Source organism: Panicum virgatum, chromosome 6K (genome assembly GCF_016808335.1).
Source record: "Panicum virgatum strain AP13 chromosome 6K, P.virgatum_v5, whole genome shotgun sequence".
In the NCBI taxonomy this organism is placed as follows: Eukaryota; Viridiplantae; Streptophyta; class Magnoliopsida; order Poales; family Poaceae; genus Panicum; species Panicum virgatum.
This window is the reverse complement of record NC_053141.1, coordinates 9006650-9033336: the sequence shown is the minus strand read 5'-3', so window position 1 is coordinate 9033336 and position 26687 is coordinate 9006650. Positions and strand designations below refer to the sequence as shown.

Genomic DNA, 26687 nt, shown 5'->3' with positions numbered 1-26687 from the left:
GGCGACAAGTCCTTTTACAATGATCCAGGGGCCCCGTTCTTGATCTCATCCACTGTGTCGATTAGTCCTTTGGAATCGAGTTCTTGAACCCCTATTTTGATTCGCTTCATCCATATTTGCAATATCAGATTGCGTGTTTACATCTTCTTGCTTGTGTCCTTCGATTCGCTTGCAGGAAATAAAAACCTTCTTGGCGAGGTCAATCAAGTTGTGCTTAGTTGATAACTAACAGAGCAGTGGTGTAATGGTTGTTTGACTTCAAATCGTGCTGATTAGAAGCTGGATCGCCAACGTCACACACTCCACCAATCGAATTTACCTCTACCTCTCGAAAGATCGGGCCTACTCCTCATCAAGTACTATACTGCCAGGTGAAGATTGTTCAATTTGAGCTTTCCAGTTGAAAAGAAGCTAAAAACGCTCATCATACTTTTCATGGATCTGCTCTAGTACTACCTTCATGCCAGACCATGCTTTTAAGTACTTTATCTTGATACCATAGTCCCCCTCTAATTTGTCCTTACAATCCATTGGACCTTTAGTTGGATTTCTCTTCAGCCAATCCCCTAACCTATTTGCACACTAACCTTGTGTAGCCATTTTCCCTTCTCTCAGTTTAGTAGTAGGACAATTGTGCTTTGCAGGCAAAACTTTGATCTGCAAACAAGCAAAAACTGTATCAGTAATTTATGGTAGGAAAAGTAGAGAACAGAAGCATAAGTGCTGCCATCTCACCTCTATTGCCTTGCCATGAGAGATCCTTGAAGCATGTATGCGCCAAGGACATCCATTAGCTTTACACCTGGCAATGAACCTTATCGGGTCTGTGATGACTTTTGATAATTCAAACCCTGTGACAACTACATAATGCCTCACTGCCTTCCTAAATGCAATAATATCAGGAAACCTTTTGCCCACCTCTATCTTGGGGTTTTCTGGGTCATGGATAACATGAAGCTTCTCTGGATCTGCATCATTTACCTTTGCCTTAGGAGGAATATCTCCTTCAGCATCAACAACCCCATCAAATTCATCAGCATCATGAAAAGAAGAAAATTCTGCATTGTTAGAGGTGCCTGCATTGATTCAACATTGTTAGCTGCCTATGCAGATGGTACATGCATGAATAGAGCCTCATCATCAATACCAATGTACTTCTCGGCATTGTCAAACATGTCAAACTCCCTATCAGGCTCAAGCTCAGGCTCAGGCTCAGGGTCATTAGGCTCGGCAGCATGATTTTCAGAACCAGATGGCAAAGTTAGGTTATTATTTTCAGGGTTTTCATCGGGTGGAATGGCACAAATTGGCTCTAAATCGTCAAAATTAAATCATCAGCACCTCTATTGCAACTGTCAAAAACCCCAACAATAATTTCACAGTGCATCTGGTCCTTATACATTTTAAACAAATCATGCATATGAAAATCATTTTCTAGCTTCATATCTTCACCCATCCTTTTGTCATAGAACCATACACCAGGAGATTGGCTACTCGACCACTGAAACTCGTTGCGCAGGCTTGTTAACAGCATATCGAAAGAAAATGAACCTACTTCAACATCCCACTTAATCAAGTGTCCCTTTGTGTATACTTTCCTACCATTATTGTCTGTGGAACTGAATCCTTCAACTTTAATCTCAAGTGAGAACAATGAAACCCTATCAAGAAGAAAGAAGAATCCCCAAATTGAAACAATCACTAGCGAAATCCAAAGCAAACCTAGTGGTCGCAAGCTCCAAAGAAATCACTAGGGAAATAAAGGAGGTACAGGATCCATACCCGCCGTCGCCCTCATCGCCCGCCATGTCCAACACGAACGGAACGCGCGCCTGCGGATCACCCATTGCGGTCCACGGGGTGCATCGCAGCGCGCTTGGGATGGGTGCTTCTCTCTGCCGCCACCGAAGCTGGGGTCGTCGCCAGAGCTGAGTCGCCGCCGTTGGCTAGGGTTTGGGTGGGGACCACACGGAGGCGCATGTAGACGAGAGAGGGAGGGTGAGGAGGAAGACAGAGTCCCCATGAACTTATCCTCTTGGGCGCCGAGGGCAAAACCAGTCATACGAAAATACAGAGCCGCCCCATACGCCTGCAGATGGGCCCGCGACCGTCTGATACATATTCCGTGGTGTTCCTGTGACAAATGAAGAATTATAATGGTATTCTTCAAAATAGATGAATAGTAATAGTAGTTCTTCAAAGCTAAAGAATTGTAATGGTACCAATAAAAAAAATCTTTTTTTATTTTTTTATCGTGCTGACGCTGTCTTTCCAGAGCGAGCGAGGGAGAAGAGTGGGGAGCAGCCATGCCAATGGCCGAGACAGTGCAATCATTTCAGAATTCAAGGGAATCTCTGACGCAGCGCTCTCGTGTTTCTGGAGGCGACGTAGCGCGGCGCGAAGGCCGAGCGGGCACGCCAATTGCGAGGGTGCGAGGAGGGTGGTAGCTTTTAAGAAATCGAATTTACTCTGTTCTGCTAGGCTTAACTGTTGCTGATTTACTGTGAGATTTGATGTGTGAGAAAAATACTGTAGCTGATTGCCGGCAGAACATAGCAAATTGTGTCCTTCTGGTACCCCAATCGTACTCAACACTCCACCTCTTCCACGTGTTTGATCCTTGGGCCTGGTCTTGTCTAGACCTCAAAAATTTTTAGTTAAAAATATTACATCGAATATTTGGACACATGCATAAAATATTAAATGTGAAAAAAACTAATTGCACAATTATTGTGTAAATTGCCAGATGAATCTTTTAAGTCTAATTGTGCCATGATTTGACAATGTGATGCTACAGTAAATATTTGCTAATGACGGATTACTTGGCTTAATGAATTCGTCTCGCAGTTTACAGGCAAAATCTATAATTTGTTTTGTTTGTTAGTCTATATTTAATACTTCAAATGTGTGTCTGTATACTTCAAAAATTTTACACCAAAAGAACTAAACACACGCTTTAGCTTGAGTCACATCGGATAATTGAATGCTAATTAGAATAATTAAATAAGCTAATTATAAAACTAATTACATAAACTGTGGCTAATTGGCAAGACGAATCTATTAAGTCTAGTTAATCTAAGGCCTTGTTTAGTTTCCAAAAAAAATTCTGCAGTATCCGTCACATCGAATTTTTAGACACATGCATGGAGCACTAAATGTAATTGAAAAAAATAACTAATTACACAGTCTAACTGATTAGCATGAGATGAATCTTTTAAGCCTAATTAGTCCATAATTGGATATTAATTGCCAAATAACAACGAAAGTGCTATAGTGTCAAAACCCAAAAATTTTCGCAAACTAAACAGGGCCTAAGATTAGCACATGTTTACTATAGCATCATATGAGCTAATCATAGATTAATTAGTTTTAATGTATTCGTCTCTTTCGCAATTAGTTTTATAATTAGCTAATATTTAATACTTCTAATTCCTACTCCTTTCCATCTAATTTTGATACATATATTTTTATATGGCACAATGACCAAGGACACCAAGTGTGTTTAGCAATCTAATCAATGCAACACAGACTTTTTGTTGGTCCTCCAATGTTTTAACTAGAAACTCCTTGTTACTAGTTCTATTTATTGCCACAGCCCATATCAATAATAAATATATCTATCAATTTTGAATATTTAAGTTTTTGAAACATATCTATTAAAACTGAATGAAATAACTGATTAAAAAGATGGTTGAGACACTAGCGCTACTCTAAGAGCATCACCAAGAGTTTGCCATATTTTATTTGGCATATCTTGTGTTTTGCCAACTTCTAAAAAGATATGCCAAGTAAAAAAAGAGCTTATCTCCAACAGTTTGGCAAAATTCACTTGCCAAATCCAGATCTAACTTACATCAGAAACCCTGAGAGAGAAACAAAATTATATTTATGTCATTCCATCTTTTGAAAATTTAAATCAGGAACCCTTCTCTGTTATTTATTTCTTTTTTCACCCTCCCACCTGACTAGAAACCACGATGCCAACCGCACGTCGCGCGCGTATATTTACGCGCTGGAGGCTGGTTTTTCCCAAGTTGTCAAAAATTGCAAAGTCTTTTGACAAATTATTGGAGAAGTATTTTTAATATTTTTACTAAAAAATCAAAGATGACAACTCGATCGATTTGACAAACTGCTGCGGATGGAGATGCTTAAGGCCTGAACCGACCGGTGACCGGCAATCAGACACATAGCTCGGCGCGGTATTTGCCTCGCTTGCTCGGCTGGTAGCAGACTGCCAGTCATCTAGACCTCCCTCGACGCGGTGCGGCATTGACCTTCGTATCGTCGGAAATGTTCGACCCCATCAGCCTCGCGTCCGCGGCGGCGACATGGGTGGTGAACAAGCTGCTCGACCGCCTCTCCAGCGCCGCCATCAACGCGCTGCTCAGCTCCGAGGGCCTCGAGAAGGAAGTCGCGCACCTCAGTGACGCGCTGCGCCGCGCCAACCTCGTCCTCGGTGCCGTGCCCGCCGGGGCCGCCGCCGGAATCAGGATCAGGAACCAGCAGTTGGTGGTGCAGATCAATCAAATGCAGCGCCTGGCCGCCGACCTGGCCAAGTACCTCGACGAGCTCGAGTACTACGAGATCAAGGAAAAGGTCTTCTCAATTTCTTATTTCAGATCTGCCTCCAACCTCCTCCGCCGCCCCCAATCCACATGGATTGGGAGGGATTGACTTGGAAATTAGTTCATTTTCCACCCTAATCCACATGTATTGGTGTGGATTAGTGGTATCCAAACGACCCCTTAGACCTCAAACCAAGTCGGAAACTAGGGAATGAAAAAGCTAAGGGTGTGTTTAGTTCGTTTTGCAAAAATGTGTAAAGATATAAATAGGGCATTTGAAGTATTAAATGAAGTCTATTTGCAAAACTTTTTGCATAGATGTGTTGTAAATCGCGAGACGAATCTAATGATGCTAATTAATCCATGTTTAATCAATAATTAGCGGATGGTTACTGTAGCATCACTGTTGCAAATCATGGATTAAGTAGGCTCATTAGAATCGTCTCGCGATTTACAGCCCAGCCATGCAAAAAATTTTGTAAATAGACTTCATTTAGTACTTTAAATTAGCAAGATACCGTTTCACTTTAATGCGTTTACGGCTTTTTTGCGTTTACATGTAAAGAACTAAACAGGGCCAAAAAGCCAAATTTTTCGGCATCTGCTACTTGCACAAAACAAGTGCGATTGCAGTATCAAGTGCAACAATGAAATCACTTCCGGTTTGGCACACACAGCACATCCATAATAGTTGGAACAATTTCCATGTGCCCTGAAACATTAGTGTCCTTAACATTTCTTTTGTGCTCTGTGAAATTTTAATTTCCATTTTTTTCTTATATAATTTTTTTTAGATTCTCATTATGACCCCGCCTCTAGCATGTTAAAATTATTTCATTGATTTGTGTAAGTGTATATTGATACCAAGAAGTGACCTTTGACTCTTGCGCTCTATATTTACTATGAACAGGTTAAAACGACGAACCAGAAGAGCAGCAAACTATTGGCATCCGTGAAATCTATCACTCAAGTTGGACAACCGAAGCTGAAAATCAATAAATCTGACATACCACATATAAAAGACGCTGTGGATAATCTGCATAAGATTTCTGAGGATGTTCACAACGCTCTACTGCTAGAGAAACTTGATGGAATCAACTGGTCGACTCAAAACGCAAGCACAGACACCCGTGAGGCCGTAGAGAACTTCACTGAAGCTAAGGTGTTCTCAAGAGAAGAGAAGAATGAGATTGTGGACCTAATTTGTCGCCATGCATCAAGTGATCAAGAGCTTTTTGTTCTTCCCATAGTTGGTGATGGAGGTATTGGGAAGACAACACTTGCTCGGTTAGTGTACCATGACCCTCAGGTAAAAGGTAAATTTGACATCCTGATTTGGATCTATGTGTCTGCCAACTTTGATGAAGCCAAGCTCACTCAAGGGATTCTGGAACAAATACCCGACTGCGAATATAAGAACACTAAAAACCTTACTGTGCTTCAACGTTGTATCAAGAAATATTTGACCAAAAGATTTCTACTTGTTTTGGATGACATGTGGGAAGAGAGTGAGGGTCGCTGGGACAAGCTATTAGCTCCACTTAGATGTATGCAAGTTAAAGGTAATGCAATTCTAGTGACAACTCGGAAGTTGTCTGTTGCCATCATAACAAGCAAAAAAGAGGCACATGTCAACTTGGGTGGTATGAAGGAAGATGTATTTTGGCGTTTCTTCAAACAATGCATATTTGGTGATGAGAATTATCGAGGCCAAAAAAAGCTGATGAGAATTGCAAAGGAAATAGTCACCAAGCTGAAAGGAAATCCATTAGCAGCTAAAAGTGTGGGCACACTTTTGAGAAGAAATATTGATGAGATTCACTGGAGAAAAATTTTGGATAGTGATGAGTGGAAGTTAGAAAATGGGATAGATGGCATTGTGCCAGCACTAATGCTCAGTTACAATCACTTATCTTATCACCTTCAGCTGCTCTTCTCATATTGTGCTTTGTTTCCAAAGGGTTACAAATTTGATAAAGATCAGTTGATACGGATGTGGATTGCACTTGGCTTTGTCATGGACGAAAGAAGGAAACTGGAAGATGCAGGAAGTGACAGTTTTGATGATTTGGTTGACCGGAGCTTTTTTCAGAAAGATGAACACTGCTTTGTTGTACATGATCTGATACATGATGTAGCACGAGAAGTCTCACTACATGAATGCCTTACAGTTGATGGCTCAGATCTTCAAAAAGTCTTCCCATCTGTTCGTCATGTTGGCATCTGGACTGAGTTGGTTTATAATGAACAGAACATAGAACGTAGTATAACTTTTGAAGAAAAGCTAGATCAAATTCAGAATAATGTTATCCTGACAAGCTTGGAGAGTTTAATGCTGGTAGGTGTGTATGATGAGAACTTCTCAACAAAATTTGTGAAGATTCTGGATCAATTGCGTTATATCCGGGTACTTAAGATATCAGCGATGCCCTTCAATGCTGAAATTTTGCTATCCAGTGTCAAAAAGTTCATCCATCTTCGCTATTTAGAACTGAAATTTGATTCTGACTTGCATAAACCTTTGCCTGATGCAATATGTAAGCTCTACCACCTACAGGTACTAGATGTCAGACATTGGAGAGGTCTGGATAACTTGCCAAAGGGTATGAGTAATCTTGTCAACCTACGCTGTCTGTTTGTTCCAGGGTCAGGATCATTGTACTCAAATATATATCGAGTTGGTCAACTTAAGTTTCTACAAGAACTGAAAGAATTTCGGGTTCGACAAGAGAATGGCTTTGAAATTTCACAGCTGGAAAATTTAAATGAAATCAGAGGGTCACTTAGTATTTTGGATCTTGAGAATGCCACAAAGCAAGAGGCATGTCGAGCAAGGATTAAAGACAAAAAGCATCTGCGTAAACTTTCACTATCATGGGCAACTTCAAGCATAAGTCCTGCTATTCAGAAAGAAATAATGGAAGTTCTTGAACCACATTATTACCTTGACCATCTTTGTGTCCTCAATTATGCTGGTGCTACTCCATCATGGTTACGAGAAAATTTTTCGCTCAGCAATTTAGAAAACCTCCATCTCCAAAACTGCGCAGCAATGCAGACCCTACCACCGTTTGAAAAGATGCCATCCTTGAAGACACTCTCCTTAGTTGATATGCCCTCTCTGAAAGATGTCGGGATTGACTTTGGTTGTGGCAGTGCAAATACAGATACAGATTCCCAGTCCTCTGAGGAAGATGAACTCGAGTTAAGTGAAATTGAAATATCCAAGTGTTCAGCTTTAAAATCCATAAGGCTTCATTCCTGCAAAGCACTGACTAAATTAAGCATCAGCAACTGCAAAGCACTAGCTTTCTTAGAGGGTTTGCCATCTCCAGATCAACTGAAGCACTATGTTGTCCATGGATGCCCTCAGTTTCCACCTGGTTCCATCTGAAATCAACTATCTGTAAGTATTTCTTCAGTAAATTACCTCAGGAAATTTTCTACCTATTACATAGCCCGTCATTCTCATATACTTTTCTACTTCACGGAACAATAACTGGAGTACTGGACGTTACATTGATTTAAAGCGATGATAATGAATCAAAATTTGTACTCCCTCTGTCCCACAATAACCGCACCTATAGGTTCAAATGTGACAACTTAATGGAGGTGGCAAATTACCTTGCTGCCCCTATGCTGCCAGTATACAGGTTTGACAGACCATCAGAGTAACAGCGCATATTGTAAATAAAATAAGCAAGCCCAGCAAATGTGTGGTCAGGATGAGTTCCACGCCGCCAGCCCTGGTTCCAAGGTGCTTCACACTCCTCAGTCAGTTGCCGCTGCCAGCTGCTGCTTCCATGCATAGATTAGGTCTGACACCCTATGTTGATGTTTATTTTGGGGAAAAATTTGAACCGCATATGTGCGGTTATTCTGGGACGGAGGGAGTATGCTAGTAGATATATTTCCTGAAGACTTGATTCCTTAAGATTTATACAAGGTCCGCAGTCCATTTGAAACATACAACAACAACATAGCCTTTCAGTCCCAAGCAAGTTGGGGTAGGCTAGAGTTGAAACCATACAAGAACCACAAATCAGGGTTCAGGCACATGAATAGCTGTTTTCCAAGCACTCCTATCCAAGGCTGAATCTTTGGGTATATATTTGATCCCTTCAAATCTCCTTTTATTTCCTCCTCCCATGTCAATTTTGGTCTTCCTCTGCCTCTCTTCACATTACTGTCACGCCTTAGCGTTCCACTACGCACCGGTGCCTCCGGAGGCCTCCGCTGGACATGTCAAACTATCTCAGCTGGTGTTGGATAAGTTTTTCCTCAATTGGTGCTACCCCTAACCTATCACGTATATCATCATTCCTGACTCGATCCCTTCTTGTATGACCACAAATCCAATGCAACATACGCATTTCCGCAACACTTATCTGCTGAACATGTCGTTTTTGTGTAGGCCAACATTCTGCACCATACAACATTGCAGGTCTAATCGCCATCCTATAAAACTTGCCTTTTAGCTTCAATGGTACCCTCTTGTCATATAAAATTCCTGATGCTTGGCGCCACTTCATCCACCCCGCTTTGATTCTATGGCTAACATCCTCATCAATATCCCCATCTCGTTGTAGCATTGATCCCAAATATCGAAATGTATCCTTCCTAGGCACTACTTGGCATTCCAAACTGACATCTTCCTCATGTGTAGTAGTGCCAAAGTCACATCTCATATATTTTTTCTCGAACGCTCACATCTCATATATTCAGTTTTAGTTCTGCTTGGTTTAAAACCTTTTTACTCTAGGGTCTCCTGCCACAACTCCAGTTTCCTATGTACTCCTGCTCGACTTTCATCAACTAGCACTACATCATCCGCAAAAAGCATACACCAAGGGATATCCCCTTGTATGCCTCTTGTGACCTCATCCATCACCAAGGCAAATAGATAAGGGTTCAAAGCTGACCCTTGATGCAGTCCTATTTTAATCAGAACTCCATTTGAAACATAGTTCAATCTAATATCGTGCTGTTTTCAGATCATAGAACTTGTTCCACTGCATAATTTGAGAGGACATTTACATTAAACAACACTGGTAATATATACTTGCTAGTATTTTCTAGGGTTTTTTTGGAATTGGCATAACACACAACATTTTGATCTAAAATGATAACATCATTATATAATATCAATCTGATACTTGGCCATCTAAATTGCTTACCGCTTTTTTTTCCAATGTTACCCTCAGTTATTCCAAAATCCTAGCAAGTGTTAGCTGTAAGGGAGAATACTAGTACTAACTGGTTTGGACCGTCGGATGCAAAATACTAACAAGTATATACTACCAGGATTATGTCTTCCATCAATTCACTAATTCAGTATGAACATTGTAGCATTTGTACAAAAAGTCACTAACTTGGTCCGCCATATCCTCTGGTTTGAAATTTTAAGTCAACTATTGGTAATAAAATAACCTAGATTCCTTTTTTTCTATTTTTATTTGTACAGTGTAAACAAGCCGTTTGAAGAACCTATGTGGGTCACGTGATTATATGAAAACCTATGTGCTTATGTAGTATTCATTTTCCTAAATATAACTTATAAAAAGTGGATGATGCTAATCCTGTATTTGGTTAGATCATAAACCATCGTAAGAAAATGCATAATCATATAAAGTGCATTTGATCCACAGCATCGTTTAATGTTTTCCTTGACCCCTTTCATGTAAATGTACGAAATGTAACTCAAGAAAATTGCATTTTGTAGTGCTTTTGTCCGTCAATACCAATATTCTATTCCTTTATTATGATTTCAGAATTAAGAAGTGGGAAGATCGAGCTGCTGATTGGTTTGTCCTGGATAGGCCGGATGTGGGCAGGATCGATTATTCTAAATTTGTCGTTCTTACTATTCTCATTGGAGGCAACTTGAACTAAATTAAATGGGATTGTTTTGTCCTGGATAGATAGACCGGATGATCTGTAATGAGGTGGTACAAATAAGTTGTTTGCGTAGATGTATGGGACAAATCCAAGGATATGTTTGATTAGATGTATTTGATGATACGAGAATATGTTTAGTTGCTTAGAAGACATGATTACATTATTATATAATTAAATTATTGTTCAAAAATATTTTATGCAATTATCAATACTCTGATAATTAGTACAAAATGCTAATCATTAATAATTACAGTTAATCAATGCATAGGTTACCAATAATAATCACTAACTACACATTATCATTATTATTGTTATTGCTGCTGCTGTAGCTGCGTAACTAAAACCCCTAATAACCACTAATGGTCACTAGTCATCATTAATCACAAGTGTTTAGCAAGATTGATACAATAAGCCACTCGCCCAATTTTTCTGTATGGAATACATCTTAAAGATGGACTTTTTGACTCCATCTTAATGATGCAAAACACAGCGATGTATATCAATTAGGGAGTGTTTTCATGTATCAACTGCTACATGTATGGGATGATATCCTATAGTTGTAGACTCCACAAACATTCGTGAGTCAAAAAGCCATATTGACACAACTCATATAAGTAAACTATCTACGTTATGCGTGTAAATCTTCTGACAGCTTGTGGAAGAGTGTCATGTTATTCTGGTTAATGGAGCGCAAAACACTTGCATCGGATAGATTTCTATGCTTGATCACAAATCCACAAATTAAAGAAATATGTCTCCAGATTGAGAAGTGCCTTGTGCATTAAAAAGTATAATGTTATATATTACTACATAATTTTACTTTCGATAACCAACGTATAGGTTCTAAATGATGTTAACTATTTGGTTGCATCTTTATGGGAAAAGAAAAGCCATGACATGTCGACATCCAAGAATTTCAAATAACATCAAATGAATTATAATACTAATAATTTAGAAAAGAGCACAGCATATGAAATAGTATAAAATGCAACTCAAAATCAGGAGAAATGAATACGAATCACTAAGGAAAAAATTAATTTAACTTTGAGAAGATTTGACAAAAAAAAATCAAACCCCTCTTGCATTATCTATGCTTTGTTTCCTTGAAGAGTACCATAAAGATCCGCGATGTTACAAGAATATAAGAGCATCTCCCTATACCCCTAAACCTGCCATATTGGGGTTTTAGACTCCAACAATTCCCTTTCAAACTCCAAATAGCCCAAAATTATTAGAAAAGCCCCAATAGTTACCTCAACCCCCCAACTTGCAACCCCCCTTCCCCCCTCATGGTGGGCCCCATTGGCCAACCACCCTGTGCACCACTCAGGGGGTGTTTTAGAATAGGGACTTCAAAAAAGTCCCAGGGACTTTTTAGTATTTAGAAGTATTAAATAAATATTAATTATAAAACTAACTGCAGAACCCTGGAGCTAAACAGCGAGACGAATCTAATGAGGTATCTTAATTCATGATTAGCGAATGGTTACTATAGCATCACTGTAGCAAATTATGAATTAATTAGGCTCATTAGATTCGTCTCGCAAAAAAGCACTCAGCTGTCAAAAAACATTTATAAATAGATTTTATTTAATACTATAAAATAGTAAGATTCCTTTTGATGTGATAGGGACTTCTGAAAAAAATTGGGATACCTCAGGCTTGCCACTGCTAGCACATCGATCCTGCCCCCTCACGTTGCCGCGCGCCAACTTTCCTTGTGCGCCGCCGCATCCAGCCATAGGCTGATAGCCGCCGCGCGCCACCCCACCCTATGAGGCTATGACTTCGACCCACCGCACCACGGGTCATCGCTCCACCCCACGCCCAGCCGCGCCTTGAGCCCTCGGCACCGCACATCGTATGCCCCGCCGTGCGCTGCCTTTGGGCCCGTGCCCCACCTCGACCTGGCACACCGAAAGCTCATCGTTGCTGAACCGTATCGAAGCCCTCCGGTTACCACTGCAGCCTAGAGATCGAAGGGAGAGGTAGAGGAGAGGGGGAGACATGAGAGGTAAAAGATAAATATGACACGTGGGACCTACAAGTCAGGAGATAAAGGGGATAAATTTTTTGGGGACTGCTAAAGCATATCTCCCAATACCTCCTCCAATATTGTTGGGCAGCCTTAATAGCCCTTTATTGGGGCAGCCCCAATAGGGGGACTGCTGAAACCCATTCCTTCATGACACTTAGGAAGTGTGAGTTCTGGCCACCGCCTCCAGTGTAAACCCCGGCGATCAAACTTGCTACTCCATCAGTAGTTAGATATAGCCGAAGTAATTTTCTTGCAAGTGGAAGGTGACAGTAGGAAGCAGCTCAGGAGTATGTGGGGATCGCTTGCGCCACCGATTTGATCAAAGTTTCTTGCAATGTTGGGAAAACAAGGCTGGAGATTGATGACCAATCAGAATTCCCTTTGTGCGAGAGTGTTGAAAGGGAAGTATTTCCCTCACGGAGATTTTTTGGCAGCTAGGAACAAGAGGAATTCGTCACTTACATGGCGTGCTATTTTTGGCTGGGAAAAAAGCTCTGGGAGTGGGACTGATTAAACGAATTGGTGATGGCAGAACCACTAACATTTGGAATGACCGCTGGATCCCAGGGGCAACAGGAGGAAACCCCATCTGTCGGCGAGAAGGGGGCTCAACAAGACAACAACTCTTGTGAGCGACCTGATCGAGCCTTCAGGGAGCTCATGGAATAAGCAGGTACTGGAGCAGAACATGATTCATGCAGATGCCCAGGCAATTCGATGGAACTCGTTGGGCAGGACTCGAGATGATTTCTGGGCATGGGAGGGCGAACGCCATGGTCTGTACACGGTGCGCTCGGCATACCATGCTCTGGCGGAAAAAGAGGCTCAGGAACGGGATTTCAAAGATGGCCAAACGTCACATTCTTCTGGGAATAACAATCCTTTCTGGCGCAAGCTATGGGCGGCAAAGGTTCCACCGAAGATCAGAGTCTTTTGGTGGAGAGTTGCGCACGATTTCATACCATCCAGAGCCAATCTTTGCTACTGACATATTGAGCTGCTGAGCACGTGCGAAAGTTGTGGCGCATGCGAGGAAACCACGTTCTATGCCCTGACTGAATGCACTTTTGCTCGGCGTTTTTGGACGAGGTTGACAGAGGTGACAGGCATTAAGCTTCCAAAGTTATGCCCATATACTTGGACAGTGGACCTCCTGGATGATTCCTATTGTTTGGAGAGGGACCGAGGCATTATTCTTTGTGGGATGTGGTCTTTATGGAACAGCCACAATGACAGAAGGCATGGAAAAGTAGCCATTGCACCTGAACTGGCGATAGAATGGGCAATGGATGTTTGTTTCCAATTGTTGACAGACAATTTGTCTCACAAGAAAGGAGTTCAAAATTAGGCGCACCAGAAATGGCACAAACCGTCCAATGGCTATGTCAAAGTAAACACAGATGGTGCGTTCCCGCAGATTATTCAGGCGCCACGGGTGCATTGATTCGTAGAGCGGACTCGGTCGCTTCCACCTTGATGACAGAACGAAGCTGAAGCACTAAGGATGGAATCCGGTTAATACCTCAAGGGACTTTGGACCGAGTGATTGCAGAGACTGATTCTGAGGAGCTGGTGTCTCTCTGGCGATCACGCGGAACGGACATGTCTGAGATAGCTACAATCCTTTGTGATGTTCAGGAGCTAGCGTTTAGCTCTTTTGTGATTGTTCATGTGAGAAGGACGGCCAATGCTGCCTGCTAAATGATTGTAATGACGCTACTTAATCGATGAAGAAGCAAGTTCCCGAAAAAAAGGGGGACTGCTGACTCCATTAGGCATACCATGTGGTCAGTGCAGTGGTACAGCCTGTCGTCCCTTGTATCCTCTTCCTCGAGCTATGGGCAAATGCAGTAAGGAAAGATGGACAGAGGCGGCATTTCAATCTCTAGCAAGTTTAAAGCCCTTCCTAGAAGTGCTTGTCAGACATCGTTGAGGATGGGACGAGCTCATGCAGTACTCCTTTGTATGCTTTATTCCGTAGAATGACTTCATAGATTAATCTAGCATGCCACTTTTCAATGGAGAGCGCAGAGAGTAATTTTGCACTAATAAGTACAGAATTCCATCTTATCTTACTATTACTAATTGGAGCCTCCTTTTAAAGCCTCCGGATGAAGCCACCTAAGATCCTAGGTGGACAGTCTTGAAAAAAAAGAGAAATCCTACAAATTCTCACAAAAATCAGAAATATTCGGTCATCAATTCGGCAACTCTAATCATAATAGCCATTGGATCTGTTATCCTTTTTTAATAAATTACCCATCTTTGCCATTATGAAAATAGACTAAAGTAACATCTACTCATGTATCTAAATTATACACCTCTGCCATTATAAAAAATTATCTAAAGTAACCCCCTAATCTTCATATAAATCGCTCATTTATGCCACTATAAAATAATATCAAATAACCCCTAATTTTTCATATATATATTATCCAATGATATCATAATAAAATGTTAAAATAAACTTCAAATCTGAATCAAAATTATATTATTATAATAAAATTTTAAAGCGCATCGACATAAAATTCTAAATTACTATTTCTATCATTGTTCACATAGTTCACACAAAGTGTTCAGTTAAATACATATCAAATATATATGGAGGTATGATGCAAAGTGAGAAAAAAATGTTAGTAACTAAATCTATCACATTTACTACAATTATATAATGACAATCTTTACTGTACTGGATTAGAATATTTATTTGGTTAAATAGAGCGTGATTTAAATAATTATTAGATATCTCTAACTAGCTCGTGCGGGAGCCCAGGTTGGTATACTAGTTATGTACAAATGATATGGGAGAATAAAACATCAATATAACATTCTGGTCGATGTTTAAGAATCAATGAATCATATCAATCAAAAGATAGAACAAATAGAATTCAACTGAGTTCTTGCTAGAATCAACGAATCATATCAATCAAAAGATAGAACAAATAGAATTATTATACATAACTCCTACGAAGATGCAGTATAAAATGCGAAAACTTCTTTCGGATCTCAAGGGAGTTAACAAGACAATTGCTCCACATCGGTTCCATCAATACTTAAATTTATTCTTCGAACCCTAAGCATCTCTCGGCACGCCACATTTAGCTCCTCGCTGCAACCATATGCCTCCAAGTCCGTCAGGGAATCTGGCAGGCCTCCCACCGGCAAGGAAGTGATCGAGCTACAGTGGCCAATGAATAATCCCTTCAGTGATTTAAGAGATCGAAGTTCTGCAGGCAATGACTTGAGATGCACAAAGCGCTCCAGGTTAAGATGTCTCAAGGAGGTGAGAAGTAGCAGCCCTTTCGTCAAGATATCCACATTGCCACGTTGAGCATCACGACCCCCATCGATGAATAATGTTTTGAGAGAAGTTAACATGCTGCATATGGGCAAACAGAGGACACCAATGTCATCGACGTCGAGCTTTTGAAGTGGCAATGAGAAGCTGTGCTCGCTGCTGACTTCTTCAGCTGCTGATACCCATGATCTTGTGAAGCCCGGGGATCTTTTAACTTGCAAATCTTCAAGACTGATGAGGTATTTCAGACCTTCCCATGATTCTAAAGCAGGGCAGTCCACAATGCATAGTTTCTGCAGTGCAGTACACGAATTCAAGTCCAGAGATGCTAAACTTTTATTCTCCTCTATGGCCAGCATTTTCAGACTGCTGAGTGATGCTCTGAGCCGCTGCAGCAACTCACAGTTCGTCACCCTCAAATCCCGCAACGCCGTACATGACTCTAAGCCTTCAATTGATCGTAGCGAAATGCAATCTCTAATACACACCTTTTCTAGTGCAGTGCAAGAATTCAGACTCAAACATGACAAAGACGGGCATCCCGAGACCTCTAAATCGACAATGGAAGAGACTTGTGACAAGTGCAGAATGCTGTCTTGGACGCCAGCTATGCTGAGTTTTGCCAAATAGGATGGAGATATGTGGGATGCTTCTCCTGAAACCATTCTAGATAACAGAGCAAGGCAATTTTCTATGACAATTTTTTCAAGAGATGCGAATCTTCCGAGGCCGTGCTTGCATGAAAAGAGCATCACTGAGCTCGGGTCTTGTTTTCCTCTTGTGAAAGAGATCTGCAAAAATTTCATTGAGCTCGGGTCTTGTTTTCCTCTTGTGAAAGAGATATGCAAAAATTTCATGGTCGTCAAACAGCCCGGAGGGATGCGCCACGAGCCTTCTTCCGTTTGATTTTGTTCATCTGTAAACAATCCTACAGGTAACGATGTTACCCCTTCACAGCTGTCTACCTTGAGATTCTTAAGTAAGCCAAGGTTCAGCAGGAGTCGTGACAATTGTATACCTGTAATATTGCACCAACTAAACTCGAGTTCTTCAATTGATGGTGGCAGAAAGAGCTCAAGGTCCGTAGCAAATAATACGGCGCACATGATCATTCTGAACTTTTTCAATGAAGTCAACTGTTGGAAGCCGTCCCACGATCGCTCTTGGCGTCTCTCGGTGGGATAACCCCGGATTTCAAGCTCTTGCAGGTTCCTGAGTTTGTTCAATGCAAATAATCTTTCATCTAGCTTATGAATATATTCGTTTCCTTCGATTTGCACCCCGATCCCATTTGATATGCCGGATGGTTTTAGACGAAGTCCGCCAAATCCTGATTGTTGTTCACAACGCAGATCTATATCTGCTAAAGAATCAATGACTATGAGTTCAAATAGCGGGATGGTATTCAGAATGAAGTCATTTTTAATCTGAAGCCTGTGAAGACCAAGAAACTTGTGCTCACTGGAAGACATGAATATCTGAGATAGAGACTCATCCAGTTTAGGGCAACCCTCCACTTCGAGTACCTGCAGATTAGCATATGACTGTTCCTTGTCAAAAAATGTGAACTCGCTCAGATATCGCAACCTGCGTAGTTCCAGGATCTTGAGAGGACCAACCTCTATTTTTTTAACAAGAGACAGGTCAATCAAATGCATCTCCTGGAGAACAGGCAACTGCTGGGGATGTGGAATTGTTTCCCAAAATAAGCATTTAACCAGATGAATTGACCGCAATGAGGTGAGATGGACACTGGTGCTGAGCCAAGATGGTAGCGGGTGTCTGTATGCTACAATTCGCAAATTTCTAAGGCCCGATGGTGGTACAAGGTCCTCAAGGATAGGACCAGTACGCAACGGAATGTGTGATCCAGATAAAGAATACCATGACAATTCCAGACTAGTTAGGTAGACCTTGTTGCAGAGCCTTGCTTCTGTAGCCTCTTCGCGGGATACCCAGTAAAGACTAGAAATGCTTATTGATCCTCTTAACTGATTCAGTCCTTTCAACTGCGATAAGCTAAACTCTCTTGAGTCCCTGACGTCAAATGCCTCGAGTTCTTGCAGAGCAACCATCTTTCCTATGCTGGGTATTTTTGCATGCAACTCCTTCTTAGCGATAAGATGGCGTAAGTTAACAAGCTTGCATATTCCTCTTGGTAAAACTGTGCTAACTCCCCAGTTCTTCTTTATATCCAGGACTTCTAAGTGGTATAACCTACATATAGCCTCAGGCAATTCCAACCTGGGACCCTCGTAAAAGCATCCCAATTCTAGATAGCGAAGATTGAAAAATGCTGAGATGTTGCCGATCAGTGCATTCAACTCAAAGAAGACCATCTCCAGCTTCAACACACGGACTGACCTTACTTCATTGAGTTCTTGACGAAATGTTTCTGCAAAACCCAAGTCATGTGGCCCGAACAGCATCAATGTGCTTAAACTTCTTCGTTGCAACTTGCGGAATGAATTACAGAACTGTCGAAGAAACAGCTCATTAGGATGCACTTTACCATTTATTTCTGTCTTGTACTGCTGTTCTGTGATTACACTGACATGACGAACGAGCAGCGGTGCATCCGTGGGCTCGTTGTTCTCTATGGTGAAGCTTTCATCAGATGAAACCTTCTGTGCTAGATCATGAATCAGATCGTGCATGACGAGTAGGCTTGAAAACTCAGTTTGGTTTTCCAGAAAACCCTTATCGACCAGATCATTGAAGTAGTCAGTTCCAATGTCCTCCTGCCGTCTATGCATGTCAGGGGAATATATCAAATCTTCTGCGATCCACATATGGATCAAACGTTCTTTGTCATACCTATGATACTTAGGGAATATAGCACAGTACGAGAAGCACCGTTGAAGGTGAAAAGGTAGATATTTGTAGCTGATCATCAAAGCCGGCATGATATCATTCTCATCATTGTTATGCTTCCATTCACTAGTGTCCAGAATTCTTCTCCAGTAATCAACGTCAAATCTTCTTCTCAATACTTTGCCCAGAGTCTTTGCTGCTAAAGGGTTGCCCTTTAACTTTTCAACTATCTGCTGCCCAATTTTCTCCAGTCTCCTGTCTCCCTTATAGTTTTCATCACCAAAGGCACACGCTTTAAACAAACGCCAAAAATTACCCTTGTTCAAACCTTCTAGTTTTATGCAATCTGAAGCTCCGACCATTGCTGCAACAGATGGTTTACGAGTGGTGACCAGAACTCTATTTCCATTGCAATCATTGGTAAGTAATAGATTTTGCAGCTCATCCCATTTTTCCCTTTTGTCATCCTCCCACATGTCATCCATGACAAGTAGCACACGTTTCGACCTCAACATATACTCAAGCTTCTCTTGGAGTGTGAGCTCCTCTGATTTCTTGATGTTTTCATGCTTGTCCCCACACAGTGTATCCAACAGTTCACGCATAATCTTAACTACATCAAAGTGAACTGACACATAAACCCATAATAGTATGTCAAAATGCTCTGACACTATTGATTTGTTGAAGACCAGCTTAGCCAGAGTAGTCTTTCCAACACCTCCATGTCCAACGATGGCAAGGACAGATAGGTTTGTCCTAGTAGATTCCATACTTGTTAACTTGCTTATAATGAAGTCCTGCTCTCGGTCCCTCCCATAAACTTTCTGTTCAGTATGATAAGGCGACGTCTCCCGAGGATCTGTCCTTGTGCTAGGGTTTCTCTGAGCAATATGGAAATCTAGATTTTCTAGCTCAAGAGCGTTGTGCACATACTTGGCTATCCTGCAGCATTCTTCTACGTGTTCACTTATCTCGCGTGAAATATCCTTGTTAGGTACAATCTGTAGCGCAGGAGCTGTATCTTCACTGCTAAAAGAACTTCCTGTGGTATCTTGAGCCGCTTCAGGTATATCATTATTCAAAATCTTAATATCGCTTCCAGGGGTCAAGAGAAGCATTTTTTTGTCGCCAACGTCATGCAATAGCTGAAAAAACATAACAAGATGTAGGATTATTTAAGTAGGCTAAACAAATTCCAAAGCCTTCGTAGTCATAGTTTAGCATACAAATAAAAAATCAAACATAGAAATGCTTAAACTTTTGGGATTTCAAAATTTATTTCCGATTAATCGATGCATTGTAGTGTAATTCCACACTTTCCTTTACACAGAAAAAATGAAATTACTTGAACTCCACATAATTAACCTAGTATCTTATAAATTGGCGAACAAACGGAGCCACTATGTTCTCATGATATAGAAATTATCACGTTATTCGAAAAAAGGAAAACAAAATAATTACCCAACACTGTTGTTACACAACTGAAGGGCGGGCCTGGTGCAGCGGTAGAGCCTACCGTCTGTAACCGGAAGGTCCCGGGTTCGAGCCCCAGCCTCCACACATTTGTGTGGGTAAGGCTTGGGGCTTAAAAACAACCCTTCCCCAGACCCCGCACAGTGCGGGAATCCTACGGCACTGGGTACGCCCTTTGTTGTTACACAACTATGTAAACTCTTCTTTCTGGAGTTAGTTCAGGAATTTCTCCAGTCTCAAAAATCATTCCCTTCTTTCCATTAATAATTTGTGACCACAAATCTCATTGGCGTTCTCTTCAACATTTTAACATGTTATGAACTAATAATCTAGAAATGTATACATGCTAACTCAACCTGTAGACTGTTAGCAAACAATTTTTAAATTAGATTGAATACAATACATGAATTTTTACATTAAAAACCCTTACAGGAAAAAGAATTATGGCACCAAGCGGCGATCTCCACTATGTTACTGATGGTACAACCACACGGGAATATGAGTCGTCTAGACGTCTACTTTAGTACACTTGGATGATAGTCGAATTCGCCTTATATTTCAATATGCACACTTTTAGTCATATCATTATCAGCCACATGGCAAAATCATCGCCACGTCAAGAAAGAAACATCAAGGACGTTTGGTTAGCCGGACATTATTCAAAAGAAAATATTAGTTTGTACCTCCCCTGTCCTATTTTCCTTGTAGCTTACGACATCAATATATATGGTCAGTGACACATGCAGCGGCGGAGGGAGGGCAGGGTTAAACCTCCTAACAAAAGAAAATTGCCTAGATTACCTCTAACAATCCTAGTTAATTACTTGTGTTTTATGCACTCAAGCTCACTCATGGATTAATCCTTCGTTGCCCCCTCCCTATGTCTAAATCCCAGCTCCGCCCCCAAACACATGCCTTTGCCCACTAATTTTCCAAGTATTCCAATACTTCGGTCCGTATAATTGGTTAAACTTGAAAATAACTTGAAAGTATTTCTTTGTAAAAAATATATTAGTAATATTTTCAATTAGACAAACCCTAATACTTTGGTCCATATAATTGGTTAAACTTTTTAAAGTTTGATGACTACTCCCTCCGTTCCAAAATGTAGGTCGTTTTGGCTTTTTTAGGTTCATGGTATTTGCTATGCATATAAATATAGTGTATGTCTAAATGCATAACAAAATATATGAATATAGAAAAATCAAAACGACCTACATTTTGGAACGGAGGGAGTATATTTGTAAACGAAAATTTTTAGATGGGCATCTGCATCAACGAGGGATACACACGGTCGTTAAACCTCACAAATATCTAAATAGGTGTGCACCATGATTTGAACCCTAGCGGGTCCAATGATGCTTTCGCATTTAAGGACGGAATGAGTAATAGCGGGTAAAAAAAATGAAATCTCTCACCGAATTATTAAGCAAAGGACTTTCAGCGCCCTATGCGGATTGCGGAAGTGGAACTGACCTTATCGCCGTAGTTCTCCTCGCGCTCCTCCCACAGGATACGGTAGTGATCCAGCTCGCCCAGCAGGTCGTCGGCGCGGGACGCCTTCTGCCAGGCCTCCCTCAGGTGCAGCAGCAGCGCCTTGTTGTGGATCTCCTTTCGCTGCGCCTCCGCGAGCACCGAGCCGAGGCCTCTGCGGGCGCCAATGAGCCGCTCCACCTCGCCCCCCAAGCCGACGCCGGAAGCCCACAGATGAAGCACGCCGCCGTCGACGACCCCGGCGCTCGGAACAATCGCCGTGTCCATCGCCTGTCTGCGCCGGAAGTCGGAGACGACGGCCAAAAGTGGGCGAGCGGCGAGATGCAGAAATGGGGCGAAATATTATGGCGAGAACGGTGTGAGCAACGGCGCTCCGTCGTCGTCTTCCTGAGCTTAAATTGATGAAGAGAATGAGCAATTTAATCAGACTAATAGAAGCGAGCAGCAACAACAGATGGTGCGCGCGACCAACCTCAGGACAAGGCCAAGTCAGGGACGTACTGTCAATCATCACTGCATACGCTGACTGAGAGGACGTGATAGCGACCGAGCACGTGGGTTGTCCGTCTGCGTGCATCGTCCCCGTTAGGCCAGTTTTCAAAAAAAATTCAACGCTATTGTAATTTTAAATATTTGACCACTAATTAGAATATTAAATGTGAATTTCACAATCTTCGAGAAAAATTGCAAAACGAATTTTTTAAATCTAGTTGGACCATATATAATTAGATATTGTCGTGCTACACTTTTAATGATAAATTAATTAGGTTTAATAAATTCGTCTCATGATTTTCTGTCTATCCATGTAATTAATTTTATAATTAGATTATATTTAGTTCTTCTAATCTTCGGTTGAAAATTACGGCAGTGAATTTCGACTAAAATTTTTTATGATCTAAACACAGTTTTATGATCTAAACACAGCTTTAAACAAGGTCATAGTGGAAGAGCAAATAGACAACCGACAACACAACAAGCTGACCATGACAAACAAATGTTAGCGTCTTATAGCATTTCCAGCAGTCCCCTGATAATTCTTTCCCGATAACTACTATTGGGAGATGTTCTAATAAAAAATTTAGAATTATTGGAGGACTTACTTTTTGACGGATCTAGGAACTGGAGTCCCCAATGAGCCCACACAAACACTAAGGTAATTAATCGATAATTGGCTATAGTGATACTACAGTAACTATCTTTTAATCGTGCGGTTAAAGACTTTATTAGATTCATCAGGGTTCCTAGTGCAGGAGTTTTGGAGTTGGTTTTGTAAACTGATTTTGTTTCACACCCCTAACTAGCGGTTAAAGTTCCTTCTATGACTTCTAGACTGAAACCAACAGGACAGTGTCTACTAATACCGTAATAGTGAACACTATTTCACCCACCCATCCTTCGGGATGGGCGACGGAGGGAACCGTCATTTCACCTCTTTTCGCACAGGGTTATCATGACTGCTCTGCCAGTGCACCACCTAGTGGAGAGGTGAGTTACAGGGCAAGATTCTCTACGGGTCGGCACACGGAACTCCACAGCAGGATTCCGCTCCTACTGATGAGACACGACGAACAGGGACAAGCACCAATTATGAAAGACCCAGTCGGGCGCCACTCGTACGCCCCGACTGACAAGGACGACGCCCCAGAATGAGAAAATAGGAAGGCCTGACCGACGGAGTCTGTAGTCCTCCTATCTTTTCTTTAGCAACACACTAGCTTCTACTATAAAGAGACCCACATTAGTCTATAAAAGGGAGGATCCTCCACATAGGAAGGGGACTTTTTCACTCACCACGCTCTAGCACTCTAGTTCATCTCACCCATCCACATCTCTCTCTTGAGCACCTGGGCTCGAGCAATACAAGCAACGAACCACCAAACTGGATGTAGGGCATTCAACTCCGAACCAGTATAAATTTTGACTCATTGTGTGCTAGTCCATATCCGATCGGACGCACGACAACACGCAGTCGAGTAGATTGGTAGTCGCCCATTTTCGGAACCGACACTTTTGCAGTCTCCCAATAATTTTCTCTCAATCCAACTATTTTATTGGGAGAGTCACAACTCCCCCTTTATTCAGGGAGAGTTGGGGTGAATTATTGAGTTGTCTCAATAATTATTGGGAAAAGAGAAATGTTTTAGGAGACTGTTGGAACACTATTTTCTTATCTACTCTCCCAATACGGTAGTTAGATTGGGGATCGAGGGACTGCTGGAGATACTCTTAAGCCTTGTTTAGTTCCTCGTCAAAAATTTTACGCATCAATCATATCAATATTTGGACACATGCATGGCGTCCCCCTCCTTTTTCCCTTCGCCCGCCTCCCGCCATTGCCGGCGAGCTCGAGCTCGCCGTGGCCAGACCACCTCCGCCCCGCATTGCCCAAACTAGCCACCCCACTAGCACCCCCTTGCATTGGTGAAGCTCCTGGACCCGAACCTCCCCTCCAGAACGCACCGGAGCATTGTCACCGCCGCCCCTGTTCCAGGGACTTGGTTGCAGTGATTGATTTCTTTCCAGGGGTTAAATCGAAAAATGTACAAGAACTTTAGAAATGAAATCAGTGAACTTTGAAAATGCCTAGAAAATTGTATAGAAATCATAAAAATGCAAAATAAAATGTTTTGGAATTCATGAAACAAGATCTACAAGTTTTGTTACATGCACATCTTCAGAATCTGAATACAATTTAATCTATGAAAAAGATTAGATTAGATGGACTATGTTTGTTCTAGGAGTTGTGCTCATCAACTATGGCCCATTTTTGGCTAGAATGTGTCTCCTACTATTAATAGTACCTGGTAAAAATTGGAACACCTTTTGACACAATTAACCAGGTCAAAGTGCCAAGATTCCTAGATCTACTAGTATGGCTCATGTATTAATGCTGGTAGAAATATTAGGGTTCTGCGTATGAAACTTTTTCTTTGCATGCATATCGCTAAAACCTTACTTTTGCGCAAGTTTAAGAAAATTTAGATCAGTATAACTATATAATTGATTTAATGCTTGTTAAGTAGGCTTTAATTATGATAAATGGTTTCCTTGCTTAGAAAAATTTGGAAAAAAATTGTGGAACTCTATTTTAGTCATAAATAAATGTCTGCAAAAACTGAGATCCATTTGATAAACATAACTGTAGATACAAAATGTGCATATTATGCCATGAATAAATTTGTTATTTTTGTCCTGGTAACAATAATGCTTGAATGCTCATTATTTTTGCTCCCATTACTAATCAGTGTGTCTAAATGCTATAGAAAAAGTTTTACATGCTTTACTGTACATTTGATAATTCGAATAATAATGCATGTGTATACATTTTTTTATTCCTTGATAATTATACGTGTGATGAAAATACTTCATATTTTTACTGCAGCATGTTTAGGAAGAAAATAAGCTCTGGTAAATGTTTTATGTGCAGAAACCTGGTAGAACTCGCTGTAGAATTTAAGTTTGAAAAATGCATGTTCACTTTGTCTATTTTGTATCTCCTATTATAAGTGTAGATTAAATCTGGAAAAATTACAGCACATTACATATCATATGTAGTTGTTGGTGAAAAATTTTGAGCTCCAGAATCCATGTAGAACAGTCTGTACAAATTTAGTTTGTTCCTAGCATACAATGAGTTAATGATTCTTCATGATTAGACACATTGCTGTTAATTGCTGAAAATTTTACTGGACATTCTTGAGCATATGATCTGTTATATGTGAAAATTTCAGCGCCAGTTTATGTCTATAGCTTCTGTTCTGATTTTTGTAAGTAACATCATGTTTCTAGTCTAGAAATTGAAAACTACAACCCAGCTCCTTTTATGAAGTAAAGTGAATTTAAAAACTACTCTATAAACGATTGCCCAGTAAATAATAACTGAGTTCACCACAACAAACACATACTATGTTGGACTACAACTTTATAGTGAAGGAAAGAAATATGTTTTTATCATGTTGTAATAAAATTCACTGTTGCATTCATATAGAAACTGCCAATCTCACTGACTGTAACTACGAGTTGGTGCCAACGCACGAGGCCAACACCGCTGACGCGCAAGTGAACGCGCTTGAGCTAATCCAAGACCCAAACCAAAGTTCGGAAGAGCTCAAGGCTAGCAGTGCCCAGGAAGGCAAGCCCCGGTGCATCTAATACCTATTATTTTCAATTATATGCAATCTATGTTGTAATTTATTTATTTGTGTATTTACATTCAGGCGTTGGTTGAAACCATAGATGCATGATCCTAGGTACCCATGTTTTGCATACTAGAGGTTAAGCTCGACTAGATGCTCTGCTAACTAGGACCAGTAAAAGTCGAGTAGTTTTCTGCTACTCGCGAAATTATAGGATCTAACTGTTTTACCACATACTGCAAATATAAGGTTTGTGGACGGGATCATGGGACCCCGTCGTAGAGAGAAAAATGAATAAGGTCGCAGTGTCTGGTAGCTTTGTTAAGCGTTTGAACGTACTAACCACATGCCGAGAAATATGGTAATCGGTAAGCTAAAGTACCTGATTGGACCTGCCAGGGGACTTTAGTTTCACTCTCTTTTGGACGAAGTCTAGGATGAGCGCAACATGCGGGTGCAGAGTAGCCATACTCTGTAGTCGAGGGGAGTAAGCCTGATCCACGGACAGGAAAGAAAGGGGAGATATTGCCTGGGTGACTTTTGTTCCCCATGCGTGTGGGTTTGGTTTTCCTTGCAAGGTTTAGAAACTCAATTCGAATCGTTCCGCCTCTCACGGATAATGAGTCTGCTTAACATTTTTTGCCACATAGAGTAACAAGTGGAAGTTGAGGATGATGAATATTGATGAATGCTTAATGGTTTTCCCAACATGGATGATTAGAGATAGATGCTGATCTAGAATGGTTAATTGAACTAGAATGATGAAAGCTAAAATCGGTAAGTAAGGATCTACTACTAGTTGCTTTTCGGCAAAACAAACCCCTCCAGCCAAAAAGCCTTGCATGTCTAGTTAAGTGGACTAAGTTATATCCGTTGATAGGTAAGCCTTGCTGAGTATTAGTATACTCAGCCTTGCTTGTGGCTTTGTTTTCAGGTGAGAACTTTGAAGATATGATTGCTGGATTGAC

At 41.1% G+C, this 26687-nt stretch overlaps 2 protein-coding genes across 3 annotated transcripts; one reads left to right on the top strand and one right to left on the bottom strand.

The window, feature by feature from the left end:
- The first annotated feature begins 4183 nt into the window (after positions 1 to 4183).
- LOC120711608 (putative disease resistance protein RGA3) lies at positions 4184 to 10668 on the top strand. Its single transcript, XM_039997199.1, has 3 exons — positions 4184 to 4599; positions 5479 to 7974; positions 10340 to 10668. The coding sequence occupies exons 1-2, from the start codon at positions 4294 to 4296 to the stop codon at positions 7960 to 7962; spliced, it is 2790 nt and encodes a 929-aa protein (XP_039853133.1). The 5' UTR covers positions 4184 to 4293; the 3' UTR covers positions 7963 to 7974; positions 10340 to 10668.
- Positions 10669 to 15386: 4718 nt separating this feature from the next.
- Positions 15387 to 21975, bottom strand: LOC120711607 (putative disease resistance protein RGA4). Of its 2 annotated transcripts, XM_039997197.1 has the most exons (3): positions 21566 to 21975; positions 16655 to 19761; positions 15387 to 16603 (listed from the first exon to the last, which is right to left on the bottom strand). In XM_039997197.1, exons 1-3 carry the CDS (start codon positions 21848 to 21850, stop codon positions 15520 to 15522), a joined length of 4476 nt encoding a protein of 1491 aa, XP_039853131.1. In that variant the 5' UTR covers positions 21851 to 21975; the 3' UTR covers positions 15387 to 15519. The 2 variants fall into 2 exon arrangements, with proteins under 2 accessions (XP_039853131.1, XP_039853130.1); XM_039997196.1 differs by having other exon boundaries at positions 15387 to 19761.
- Between the last annotated feature and the right edge of the window lie 4712 nt (positions 21976 to 26687).

Excerpts from the sequence above, each read along its gene's own strand:
- LOC120711608 (XM_039997199.1), top strand. The coding sequence starts at position 4,294 with ATGTTCGACCCCATCAGCCTCGCGTCCGCGGCGGCGACATGGGTGGTG. Across the intron at positions 4,600-5,478 it reads ACTACGAGATCAAGGAAAAG|GTTAAAACGACGAACCAGAA; the intron begins GTCTTCTCAATT and ends TACTATGAACAG.
- LOC120711607 (XM_039997196.1), bottom strand. The coding sequence starts at position 21,850 with ATGGACACGGCGATTGTTCCGAGCGCCGGGGTCGTCGACGGCGGCGTG. Across the intron at positions 19,762-21,565 it reads AGGAGAACTACGGCGATAAG|CTATTGCATGACGTTGGCGA; the intron begins GTCAGTTCCACT and ends ATGTTTTTTCAG.